This window comes from Hakea prostrata, chromosome 4, assembly GCF_041222555.1.
Source record: "Hakea prostrata isolate BN-2017 chromosome 4, UWA_Hpros_2, whole genome shotgun sequence".
NCBI classification, from domain to species: domain Eukaryota; kingdom Viridiplantae; phylum Streptophyta; class Magnoliopsida; order Proteales; family Proteaceae; genus Hakea; species Hakea prostrata.
Genome location: NC_142603.1, coordinates 47,034,313 through 47,048,140, shown reverse-complemented (window position 1 = coordinate 47,048,140; position 13,828 = coordinate 47,034,313). Strand labels below are relative to the sequence as shown.

General features: G+C 37.0%; 1 protein-coding gene across 3 annotated transcripts; it reads right to left on the bottom strand.

The window, feature by feature from the left end:
* Positions 1 to 4,800: 4,800 nt before the first annotated feature.
* Positions 4,801 to 13,183, bottom strand: LOC149019186 (uncharacterized). 3 transcript variants are annotated; one of them, XM_089153236.1, is made up of 9 exons: positions 12,950 to 13,183; positions 12,061 to 12,139; positions 11,864 to 11,954; positions 8,780 to 11,061; positions 8,185 to 8,687; positions 7,348 to 8,098; positions 6,956 to 7,021; positions 5,798 to 6,020; positions 4,801 to 5,720 (listed from the first exon to the last, which is right to left on the bottom strand). In XM_089153236.1, exons 4-5 carry the CDS (start codon positions 11,044 to 11,046, stop codon positions 8,381 to 8,383), a joined length of 2,574 nt encoding a protein of 857 aa, XP_089009362.1. In that variant the 5' UTR covers positions 11,047 to 11,061; positions 11,864 to 11,954; positions 12,061 to 12,139; positions 12,950 to 13,183; the 3' UTR covers positions 4,801 to 5,720; positions 5,798 to 6,020; positions 6,956 to 7,021; positions 7,348 to 8,098; positions 8,185 to 8,380. The 3 variants fall into 3 exon arrangements, 1 of the variants encoding a protein (XP_089009362.1); XR_016173038.1 differs by lacking the exons at positions 7,348 to 8,098; positions 8,185 to 8,687; positions 8,780 to 11,061 and having other exon boundaries at positions 4,841 to 5,720; XR_016173039.1 differs by lacking the exons at positions 6,956 to 7,021; positions 7,348 to 8,098; positions 8,185 to 8,687; positions 8,780 to 11,061 and having other exon boundaries at positions 4,838 to 5,720.
* Positions 13,184 to 13,828: the final 645 nt, after the last annotated feature.

Here is a 13,828-nt window from a genome sequence, read left to right as displayed (position 1 = left end):
CGTATGAGGAAGCGCAAGATGAAGAAGATGAAGAAGAGTCTACTGAAGATGTGGATCAGATTTCTCTTGTTTCTTCTAGACTTATCTTTTACTTTACTTGTATTAGATTAGAGCTTTACTTAGATTTCGATCTGCCTTCCGCATATGTTTGTGGAGTATATTTCCGCTATACTCTATAGTTGTCTTTTGATTTGGTATCTTGTTAATTCGCACTCTGATATTCTTAGTGATCATTCTGAGATCTTTTCTTGAATTTGATTATTAACTTATTAGAATACAATGATTTGTTCATGCTTTTGATTATGTTATTGTGCTAAATGGATATGATTGTTCCTAAACTTGATCTTTTGGGCTGTGGATCACTTCCCCGGGTAATCCAGATAGGGTACCGGCTGGGGGGATGTGACAGAATGGTATCAGAGCCCTAAGTTTTCGGACAATCATAACCATAGAACACAGTAATGGAAGCATCCTTGAGTCATAGATCCAAAAGTGACTCAAACTTTCTTAGAAGTGAATAATAGAAAACGGATAGAAACTTGAACAAACAAAGCATAATATACCAAGCTTGAATAATACACAATAATTAAAGTTTATGACTTGTACTTGGGTTGTAGTCATGGTTAGAGTTAAGTTGTCGGTTTTAAGTTATTGGGTATGTGTATGAGTTGTGAGTTGAGTCTTCTGTAGAAAGTTGTCGTGGTGAGTCGTCTTTGCGAGTGAGTCCTTATTGTGAAGTATTGTCAAGAGTAAGTTGTCATATGAGTTCGAGTCGTGTTGTCGTCATGTGTTGTCATGTGTTGTCATGTAAGTCTGAGTCAGGAGTTGTCGTTGGGAGTAATGGTCGTGAGTAGTCGTTATTAGTTATAAGTCATAACCAAACATTAACAACTACTAATGCAACAAAAGAAATGCATAATGTACCATAACATAAGTGAAACAAACTGAATTTCATTAATCACATAGGATATTCTTACAAGTCGGAAAGGAAATACATCTAAGAAAGCATAAAAGGAAACTCCTAGTACTATCTATCTAGGTGATCAACTCCGGTGATCTGTCTGGTCCCTCCTAGATCTGAACTTCTTCTCCAATCGTACAAATTTCTCTCCCAATGTATACATATAGGACTCTATTCTCTCCTGTCGAGCCTTTATCCTCTTAAGTGTGGAAGAAATCAATGACTGATGAGAAGCCACACCTGAAATCCCATAAGTCATATGTGATGGACCTCCAATCTCACGGAAGCGTGGTATAGGAATCTCCTCGTGTCTCGGAATCTCACCCTGATCTTGATCCTCACCTCCCTGATCATCAATAACATTCTCATCCTGAACTGGATCCCCATCATGATCATCATTGTCTCCATGCTCATCCTCATCATCATCATCATCATCATCATCACTGTCGTCAGCATCCTCATCCTCTGTGTCATCAGCCTTGACAATGTCACCCTCATCCTTTGACCTAGCTATGTCGCGAAGTCCGTATGATGTCCCTGGTTGTGAAACTGATCGCTCTGCCTCCAACCGTAGACTCGATGACAATTCTAGTGCTATCTGTTTAGGATATTGTTCTTGAGAATTGAGCTGACCTCTCATAGCCCGAGACTTTCATCTTAGTCGTGTTAATCGATCTTCTATAGTATATTGTGTGCCTCTATCCTCAAATTTTTGAGCTGAAATAGTTTCCTCCTTATCTTCCTGAACCTACTGATTCTCCTCATCATCATCTTCATCCTGATCTTGAACCTCACCTGAAGTTTGGATTGTTGTCTCCTTATCCTTGTATTATCTCTGCTTGTGGTGTAGGAATAGTACTTTGATCCTCATCTCTACCTCTCTTAGCATTTTCTTCGTGGTGGTTTGACGGGAATTTGAAGAGTCAAGTTGAGTTTTGCATTACATGAGTAAAGGATGTTAAGCAATGCAATATTTGGTGAAGAGGGGCATTTTGGTAAATTTTTGGAAAAGTTTGTTTTCGATGGAAACTGTGATTTGGACATGTTAGCATGTGTATAAGAGTTGGTTTAACATGCTAAGAAGGTTTGTTTGGAGAAGATCCATCGAAACCCCTGGAGTTTGGAAAAATATTCTGCAAGGGCATTTTCGTAATTTTTTTGAAAAATTTCGATTTGAACATTCTAGTGTGTTTATAAGACTTGGATAAACATGCTGGGATGATTTGTTTGAAGAAAACCCATCAATTTTGCTTTATGGACATGAAAATTCAGCAACTTTGGAAGAAGGAATCCTCTTATGGACAAGGTATTGTGATTTTTGGAAAGTTGGATTTTGACCGAACGGAGAGTGGAAGCATCTTCCCCATAGTAAATCAGTCTTGTGAGAATTGATTTGGTGTTAAAATTCAATTTGGTTTGAAAATGGGACAAGTGTTTGTAAAGTAGGGATTTGGTAAAGTGAATAGTGTTTTTGAACCAAAGTGTGGGAAATCTTTTTGGTTGAAGTTTGGTTTTGTTTGGAAAATGATGGGAACATGTTTCTAAACATCCCTAGGCACTATCCTAACCTTTAGCCTCATGTATTTCTTAGTTTTGAAGAAAAACATACCATTGGTAAATGAAGTTTGAAGGAAAAGAGAAGAAAGAGAAGGTCTTACTTGTGTTGTTGATCGATGAAGGTTGTAAGTTGTTGTTGAAGCCTCTTCAGAATCTTGGAACCTTAGGAGCCCTAGATAACCTTTTCCCCTGAGCCAAACTTGAAGTTGGAAGTGTTTGAAATGGGATTGAAATAGAGAAAGTGGTCCCTTTAAGGCTGTTTTTCAAGCAGGGCAAATTTTGCTGTTTTGGCAGTTTTGGAAAATATTGAGTTTGATGCATTGTTTGGATATTTAATGGCATGTGCAGTTGAAATCAAGTATATTTGACATGTTGGAAGTGTGATTTTGAATTTGGACATATTCTCGTAGATTTTTGACTTTCAATTGGTTTGTCAGAATGACCGGAAGAAGGAACTGTGGTGCTTCCTCAAGTCGGAATGGAAAGAGAGTTGTTCCTAGAGCTGGAGTGTCCTCTGGCAGTGTTGAAGCCCAGAACCCTCTGGTAGGTCAAGCGAACGGTAACCCATCCGGTGCTCCTCCAGTGGTCAACTACCAAGAAATCATTAATCTTATGGGTGATATGTTGCAACAGCAGAGTGCACAGTTCAACCGAATCTTGACTGGGATTTTGGCCATGCACAATGAGACCCGTGTTGCTGCCCAGACAAACCCTAATCTCGCTACTGTGCCTGATGTTGGAAGAAAGAGGTTTGGTCACCAGAAGTCCCTACCCAGTAGAAGTTCTAGCTATGTTAAAAGGACCGACAGAAAGTTCACTAGGCCTGCACCGTATTCCACCTCGACTTATCAGCCCCGGACTGTGGGACAAGGTGTTGGGAATGCAAACCTCAATCAAATTGCTGCAGACCCAAGGCCAATGAATCAAAGACCTCTAGAGCCAGTGCAACTTGTAGGACATGAAGAGATTACCTATTTTTACTGTTGTCAAATAGGACATTTTGCCCGTCTCTGCCCTCATAAACTAAGTCGTCGAGCTGCTTTAGCTACAAGGTTAGTTCAAGCCCCTTTTGCCTGTAAAGTGTGTAGTGTAGTTGGAAGCGAGATAGAACCAAACCAAGATCTCGTAACCGGTACGTTGCTCTTATCCTTTAACTTCTGCTATTGATCTATTCCTTACTTATGCATTATATAAATACCATATGCACTGCTTTGATTTATCTTTTCTTGCGCATTGTATGAATACCACATGCATTTTTACTTGTGCATTACATACATATCATATGCGTTGCTTGATTTAATCCTTACTGATGCATTGCATATAGGCCATATGCATTGTTTTGATTTATTCTTACCATATGAGTTTGACTAGTCTTGATTAGAAGTGCTTGTCAGTATTGTTTTGAGTTCCTCTTAGCTGTTTAAAAAGTCAGCCAAGACTCCCATGTTCTTTACCTATTAGATCTATTGTTCATTGTACCTTCCATCCCCTGGTAAAGTTTTGGTGGAAGAATCACACCCCTGAAGAAGTTTCCTCATCTTAGTGGAAGCCCAAGTATGCTTTCAATTTCGAGGACGAAATTTTTTTAAGGGGGGGAGATTGTGAGATCCCACCTAACCCTAACCTTGCTATTGTACCAAATACATACATACCATATGCATACCATATCCATTGTTCGATTTATTCTCTGTTGTACGAATTGCCTAGTTTCGTTTGTAGAAGTTTACCCCAAAGCTGATCTATTCTCTCCACGATTTCTTCTTGTGCCTTACATTCCCTTTGATAGGAGGATGACCTTAAATCATTCCCATGATTGATCCTTCTATCCTTGTTGTTCTAGATTGGATCTCCATACACTCTATAACCTTGTAATTTCTCCACATGATGATTTCGAAGGGAAATCAAGTGTGATCTTCATGATTTGTTAGTCTTTCTAATTGTTTCAAGACTTCAAGCTTTTCATCTCCTATTATTCAATCAAAGATTGTAATCTCTCTTGTGTTGTATTGATCTACTGTTGCTATGATTTATTCTTTGAGATTGAGATTATGAAGAAGATGCCGCATCCTTGCAACCATCTCTTCTACAAATATCCACTACAAGAAATAAGGGCTTTTGCCACGGAAAATTACCGTGGCAAAAGCCCTGCAACCGTAGCAAAAGAATTTACCCGACGGTAAGTTTCCGTCGGTTAGAGAGCCGTCGTAAACCTTTACGACGGAAATTGGGTGACGTCGGTTCTACTATCTTTTGCTACGGTAATTTGTTACCGTAGCAAATACTTTGGTAATTGCTACGGTATCTACCGTGACAAATAATTAGTTATATGCTACGGTAAGCACCGTAACAAATACTTCATCATATGCTACGGTCCCTGATTTCCGTAGCAAATAGTTTGCTCTGCCACACTTTTGTTTTTTGCTATGGAAATTTCCTACCGTCACAAATAAGTTTTTTTTTTTTTTTTTTTTAATTTTTATTTTAGTACAGCACTATAGCAGTACATGTACATAAATACCATTGCTTAGCCATATGTGTAAAACTAATCGATGTATTTAAAATGGTAACTCTTTCCATCAATAATCAATTAGACCCAAACACTTTATATGTTTTGAGATCAATAAGAACTCCTGCAACAGAACCACAAGCAGCAACTACAGTGATAGAGAGACAAGAAACATTGAGTAGCTGGAGTCCAAGCCATCTACTTGTCCATCTTCCTATCTTCTTCTCCGCAATAAACATTTCAATTGGGAAGTAAACTGTCAATGGCCATGAACCCAACCGATCTAAATATCCATTCTAGCTATTTACATGCCTAAAAACCAAATGCTGAAAAGATTAAGATTACTTTCTAATCTCCTGTAATAAGCCCAAGCTTAACCAATCTATGGGCTGAGAAGAGCCAAGATTGCAACTTTGCAATCTGATAACACAAGTAAATTATCAATGTTGAGCTGTAGAGTCAATAGCATTCCATTCCTGATTGCTTCAAGTTCCATGTACAGCAAGAGCTGAAGAGCTATAGCAGGAAATGGCCTGCGCAGCCAAGAAGATGCCGTTGTTGTCCCAAATGATATTGCCACGAATGACCCACGATCCTCTTTTCTGCCGTGTCTTTCCCAAGTCTTTCTGTATCCAATAATACACAAGTCTCTCTCTCTTCATTCTCCACAAATGCAAACAGCGGTTGACAAAAAACCTGCAAAATTAATGTTTAGTGGTGTGATTTGCTGTGTTTGACAGATGTCAAGGCTTATAGGGACTTTAGTTAATCACCTGGTATGCCCCAATCAGATGAACCACAATTGCAACATTGGCAATATCAAAAATCCAATAAGCACTGAAGTATCCAAAGCCTGTAAGAAGATTTGGATAACAGAGAAAGAATAAGCAAAGGCAACAGCTCCAAGAGCTTGAACACTTCGCCACATCTTTTTCATGGGTGTTATATCAGCTTCTATGCTAACACCAGTTAAGCTCCCTCTGAAGTTCCCATTCTCTGCAAAATTGAGTTTCATTCATAATTAATCTATGGTGGAATACACATTAATTCATGCATGGCAGTAAGTGTATAGCATTAAGGTGAGATATAAAAACTAGTATATAGCATTCCAAATACTGTACTTGCAATTCAGTAATATGGTTTCCAGATTTTGTTCTCATAGAATTTTGTTTCATCTCAAAATGGATCCAGCAAAGTAGTATAAAACAAAATGAGGCCCTAGTAATATCTACCTTTCTCATGCACCCAGGTTAAGTGTTAACTATTTACTACATAACCATGTGTTCTGAGATGTAATTAAATTACTGAAAACAAAAATACCAGAAAAGCAAAACATACAGTGATTATGACAAGAAAATGAAATCATTCCAAGGAGCCTCCAAGATCAAAACATTGGTATATGAACCACACACAAGAGATATTTATGATTAGAACTTAAGATCAGATCAATCTAGAAGCATCATCTAAGGGGGACCTCTGTCCAAATGCATAGCCGGAGGTTGAAACAATCTAAAAATATAATACAGAACATTATAACACTTCAAACCGCCCATCCGAGGAAAAAAGAAACTATGAAAGCCAAAATTCATATGCTCTTCCCCATATTTTTTTTCTTTCTCCAAACTAGGTATATTTACTGATCTGTGGATTAAAACATGCCAACTTTGACAAACATATGGTAGTGACGTAAGGATAAATACATGACAATTTTTACAGTGATGTATAAAAACTAATTATGTTTAATTATAACTCATATCATGCTTATTGAGGCAGCAATTGTGTAACCTATGGCAACCTCAAACATATTCAAATATTGAATTGTTCCACAAATTGCCACTCTTCTTCCCCCTGTAGTTAAAGAATTTTTAAAATTAAAACAAACAAGTTCTTCTGAAAAAAGTAAGTTTCTAAATCTGGGTTGAAAAGTTTACCTAAGTTGGCTTTGACAGCATCCATGTAAGTTGTAATTTCTTTTTCCAGTAGATGGATCTCCACACCTGTAGCAATGAGATAGAAGGTTGGAAGTAAAGAGAGTGACCATAGCGAAGAGCACCAAAAAATAAGAGATCAATGTAATTCTTCACAACTTGAGTGGAGTCATGCATTCAGGCTAGATTCATAGATGAAGTCTTTCATTACAAAAAATAAAAGAACCATACTCGCCTCAATTATTAAATTCAACCAAACACTTCACTATTACTTGAGATCATAAAGAGGAAACTCAAAGTCAATACAACTATTAAAAAAAATGAATCAAAAGCCAAAAGAGGAAACTGCAATTCTAGAACATAAGCATTTATACAACTCTTGGTTGGATCCTTACCTGCAAAGTCAGCTCATATAATCATTATCAGAAGATTCAGAACTTGCAATTTCATTATTTGGTTTGATGGGCGTTTCAACAATCATCCCTTCTATATCAATCCTAGTCCACCCAAAATCAGTTTCACCTTCTTGCTCTAATAGTTGCCTACTATGCCTTTGTTGTATTGAAGTCGATGTGCATGCTTGATTTGGAGCATCACTTTCCTCTCCTAACAAGTCATATGTATCCCTAATCTTGGTAGTTACAACAACATGCCAACCAGTACAACAACATGCCAACCAGACTTTCGAGGATCCAACACATAAAACACCTGCTCTACTTTTGAAGCAAGGACATATGGCTCATCATTTATATTTTGTCCACTATATTTCAAGTGATTAAAATTTACAAGTGTAAACCCAAGTTCATCTTTCTGCACTCCGCTCTCTGGATGAGCCCAATCACACTTAAATAATGTTACTTTGAGATCTGCAGAATATTCCACTTCTATTACTTGATTCAAAATGCCGTAATAAGTGACCGGCCCCTCAATAGGATGCTTGTCCTTTAGACTTGAAAAGCTATTAGTCAATGCAGTTATCATGACCCCACTATTTTGAGTTTTCTTGGTGACCTCATACACTTTACTATGAAACCTGATCCCATTAACAATGTATCTCATGTAACTTCTTGCCTCAGAGTTTGGACCTCTAGCTAGACATATGACTTCTTCAGGCATCGGAATCCCATCTTGGCGGAGTTTCAGTATCTGGAAATACAATATTGGTATAAATAAGATTGAAAAGTTTCTAAGCAGATTTGTATAAAGTAAATTATGAGAATAGTTACACTTACATACTCATTGAACCATTTTGGGAAGTCCCTATCATGCAAATTCATAACCTTTTTAGGACGAGCACCACGACCTAAGTGCCTTTTAATCTCCTTTATATGGAATCTAAAAAAGAGTTATCCCAAAAAATATCAATCAATTACGCTTTGATATAAATTATCAAATTTGAATAATGAAGATGTATCATGTTGTCCATACTTATTGTTGGTATTCATCTATTCCTTTGTAATTGACTAGCACGCATCGATGTGCTTGATTCCTTTCTTTCATTTCAAGACGTAATAGTTCACACTTCCCAAGCGGTCGACCCATGTTAGAAAATATTGAATTTAGGTCTTCTATGTCCAATGTAACATAATTTCTATTTGGCCGATTCAATATTGTTTCAACTCCTTCAAAGTATCTAGAACAAATTAGTAAACACTCTTCTGCAATATATCCTTCTGCTATCGAGCCTTCTGGCCGACTATTATTGCGAACATAATCTTTCAATCGCTTGAGGAACCTACATGAAGTCATGTTTAAGATGAATTTTAACAATAATAGTCATATAATATTAACAAGGTGCATCATTTAAATGACCTCTTAAAAACTAACCTTTCTATTGGATACATCCAACGATAATGTACTGGACCAGCCACACTTGCCTCTTGAGCTAAATGAATGACCAAATGCACCATTATATCAAAAAATCCCGGTGGTAAGTACCTTTCAAGGTTACACATCAACATAGCAGCTCTTTGGTCAAGCATTTTGAAATCCTCCTCAGAACTAACCTTACTACATAAATCCCGAAAGAACTCACATAACTCGATCAATATTTTACCAATATTATTAGGCAAAACACTACGCAAGGCGATTGGAAGAAGTTGTTGCATCATAATATGACAATCATGGCTCTTCAAATCTGATATTATCTTTTCCTTGACTTGCACATTGCGTGAGATATTACCAGCATAGCCGTCTGGAACCTTGATACCACTCAATATTGTGCAAAACATCTCCTTGTCCCCATTAGACAATGAATAACACGCTGGAGGTAAAATGACTTTATTCCTGCCTTCAATATTCTTTGGATGGAGATCAACACGAATATTCATATCTTTTAAATCTAAACGTGCATTCAGGTGATCTTTCGTCTTGTCTTTTGTACCCAACAATGTGTACATTATGCTATCACAAACATTCTTCTCAATATGCATAACATCCAAATTGTGACGAATAATGTTATCTTTCCAATATGGCAAATCAAAGAATATACTCTTTTTCTTCCAATTAAGAGGGAGTTCAAACTTATTCTTATCTTTTCTTCTTTTCCTCCCATTATTCTCAATCTTATCCTTCCCGAATGGGGGAAACTGAGCACCCCATAGTTGTTCCAACGCATCAAACCCAGAAGGTATCTTTGGTTGCACTCTATGTTCTTCATGACCATCAAAGCTTCTTTTGTCACGACGAAATTTGTGATCATGAGGAAGGAAACGACGATGGCCTAAGTAACACTGCTTCCTTCCAAATTTTAGCCAACGTGAGGATGTATACTTGTTGCAGCATGGACAAGCCAAAGCACCTTTCGTGCTCCAACCTGAGAGATTCGCGTATGCTGGAAAATCATTAATAGTCCATAACAAACATGCACACATCCTAAACATTTCCTTCTTGTATGCGTCATAAGTTTCAACACCACTGTCCCACAATATTTTCAACTCATCAATCAACGGTTGTAAATATATGTCTATATCATTCCCGGGCTGTCTTCGTCCAGGAATAAGCAATGTAAGAATCATGTTAGGCGTCTTCATACACATCCATGGTGGCAAGTTGTAAGGAATCAAGACGACTGGCCATGTACTATGCTTTGAGCTAATCCTCTTAAATGGATTAAATCCATCACTTGCAAGCCCAAGCCTAATATTACGGGGTTCCTTACCAAAATCAGGATATAACCTATCAAAGTCCTTCCATGCTTTAGAGTCAGCAGGGTGTCGTAACTTATTGTCGTCCACACGCTGTTCATGATGCCATCTCATATCACTTGAGATCTTAGATGACATGTATAACCTTTGGAATCTTGGGATCAAAGGGAAATGACGTAATACCTTGACTGGGATTTTCTTCTCAATCGATTCATACCTTGATGCACCACATTTGTAACAAGATGTGGCATTGGCTGCCTCATTCCGATATAACATACAATCGTTGGTGCATGCATCAATCTTGTTATAATTGAGGCCCAAATCTTTGATGATCTTCTTGGTCTCATACAAAGACTTTGGTAATGTGTTCGGCTCAGGAAATGCCTCTTTCAATAAGTCAAGCAACATTGACAATGCCTTGTCGTTCAACTTACAGAGGCATTTAATATGATAAAGCTGAAGAATGAAAGATAATTTTGTGAACTTTTTATTTCCTGAATACAACGGTAAACTTGCATCTTTCATCAGTCGTTCATATTTCTCTATTTCTGTGCTTGACCTATTTGCATTCAATCTTCTACTGTCGTCCTCAATCTCTTTGTCTACATTTCCTCCCAACATTTCATTTACCATGTTATGTGTATCAGAGATATTGGTTACCTCAAATTCCATTGGAGTTTCAGGTAGAGGTGTGTGTGAAAATGATGCTTCTCCATGGTGTTGCCAAATTGTATAATTCCTCAAAAATCCATCACAGACTAGATGTTCAGTCACTTCAGTCCTATTTCCCCAAAGCTGATTTATGCACTTTATACATGGGCATACGATTTGATCCCCACAAGCTGCATTAGAAAATGCATTGTCCAAAAATTTCTCAACTTCTTGCCTGTATAGTGTAGACAATCGAAAGGATGGGTCCTTTGATCTTTGAATCCAACTCCTATCCATAGTTTTCACACGTAACTGGTCAAATAAAAGAGCGTTAATAAACTTGAGAAAAGAAAAAGTAAAAGTTAAAACTACCTCATCATCTTTAGACAATTAATCTACGCATTTATTGTTATTAAAGGCAGTTTTAACTCTGAAATTCACCAAGGAATGGGTACACATCTTGTGAACAATGATGTATCAGGACTCTCTGTATGTTGAGTATTCATCTTCCCCTTCATATAACAACAAACAACAGTCTATGAGCTTGCATTTGATGTGAATTGCCTAATATGGGGACTTAGAGGCACTTGATCATTCCCTCTTTGTGGCTACATATAAAAGTTTATTGAGTAATAGATAGGCTTTTCACTAAAAGAAAATTTAGATTACAAGACAGAAATTTGATTTCCTTGGAAGTTACTTTCAGAAAATTATTTTCTAAGTTGATTAAGATTTTACAGACTTTTCTCACAGTTTCTGAGCACAACCCACATAACCATTTTCTATTAGACTTTTCAACAAGAAAAAAATAAAAAGGCAACAATAGAAAGAAGCACACAATAAAGCATCATGTTAGTGGTGTTTGAACAAAACATAAATATTATAAATGAATTTTTTACCTCTAAAAGAATGGTTAGTAAAAGTGACATTTGAACTGCTAGAAAACAAGTCAGAATTATAAACTCCAAGACATAAAATTTGAAGTTAACAATATCTTCAGTTGCCTATACAACACCTACCAGGCCAAAACACCCCTGATTCACCTAAACCACACTTTTGTCCATTGAACGATGATGTAATGTTAGTCTTACTAATTAATGAGAGGGTAGTGTACCTGTAAGGTGAACTTATGGTTCTCTGTAATACTTGTTGAAATCCTTCTCTTGCAAACAGCACTCTACAAGGACTCGCATGATCTCCCTATCCTGCACTCATGGTGCATTAGAAGATGAAAGTGGCATAAGAATAATGAGACAAAAAATAAACAAAAAAGGAGTGTAAAAAAACTGAAAAATAAGAAGAAATATCCACCTGCTTCCCAGGCAAATTCAATCTTAGAAGCTTCTCAAAGGCATCTACATAGTCCTGAGCACTTGTACCTACTGTGACACTTGAAATTCGAAATATGGAACCACATCAGATTAAAATTGAAATCCATTACCATCGCCGAATCATTGGCTCTTAGTTAATAGTTAAAAAATTTCTGAGTGAACCACCATGGATAACTCAAAAAATGTTTTCATTAATGGTGAATCAAGAGATTTAGGATACAAGTGTGAAAACTAATGGTGCTAAGTCAGATTGACTACCTCTACTGATTTCAAATTAACTTAGCTACATTCAAACTATTCTTCAAACGAGGACCAAGAGCTAGAATCAAAGCCAAGTTAAAGCAACATCACAGTAGAAAATTATAGACACTGATTCACTGCTAGTATACCTTTTTAGGGTTAACCAATTACTTGTACAGTATCTTCTAAACCACGTCAATCTCAAATATTAGAACTTCTATTGACATTTGCACTCGAGAGAGACACAGATTTCAGGATAATAGAGACACTCATGAGATTCTTCTCAAAATTTATGGAGAGATTCTTTTCATCTCTCTGTATCTCTTCGCTACCTGAAAATCTTAAAGGAATCAATAATGACCACATTAAATGTTAAAACCACTTGCAGAAGAAGCCACTAGATCCATTATTGATTAAAACCGAATCCCTTTTTACCTTTTTGAAAAAATCTAGTTAGTTGCAGGTATGTCAAATGAAAATATAGTAAGAGGTTACTTGAGAGAGACATAGATTTCAGAATAATAGAGACCCTTTGTGAGATTCGTCTCAAAATTTTTGGAGATTTCAGAATAATAACTAAGAGCCAATGATTCGAAAATGTACAAGGTCTTATGATCAGCAAACCTTACCCTAGCAATGAGGGAAAAAGAAAATGGCAAGCCTCTCAGTTCATCAAATTTAGCTTGAAACAGAATTCATGAGATCCTTTTAAACCTCATCGGCAACTCAAGGGTTGAAATGAAGGACTAAGCGCTGCAATCACCGACGGGAAGACAATCGAGCACCACAACCTAAGCTTCTCAGCTCCGTGCGCTGGTTCTCCACTGCAATCACCGACGAAATATCAAAGAAATCCTGTTTTATCAGCTTCGCGCGAGAATAAGTGGAAGGCGCCTAAAATAATCTTTCCTATATCTATTTGCCACGGTAATCACCTCCCGTAGCAAATAGATGATGTAATATTACCGCCAGACTTATACGCTACGGTAGTTTACCGTAGCATGTAGACTAAATGAGTAAGACAAGAAGTGTCAGTGGTATAAACAACGTTGTATATACTAAACTTTTGCAATGGTAATATATTACCGTGGCATTTTGTCTATCTATACGCCACGGTTATTACCGTAGCATTTAAGCATGTGTCCACCATAAAGTTTTATATATTAATCTATTATTAACCGTAGCATTTAAGCATGTGTCCACCATAAAGTTTTATATATTAATCTATTATTACGAGAAGTTATGTCCGTTGTATATATTAATCCATTAAAAATCGATTTACTGAATCTATTTGCCACGGTAATTTACTACCGTGGTAAATGGTTTAAGTATTATATATATAACCAAAGTGTTTTTCACACAATTCAGTGAATATATTTGCCATGGTAATATAACCGTGGCAAATTGAATTATATCCAAAGCCTACCGCGAATGGTCTAAGTATTATAACCAATTTTCGATTTAGTAAATATATTTACCACGGTTATATACTACCGTGGCAAATGGTT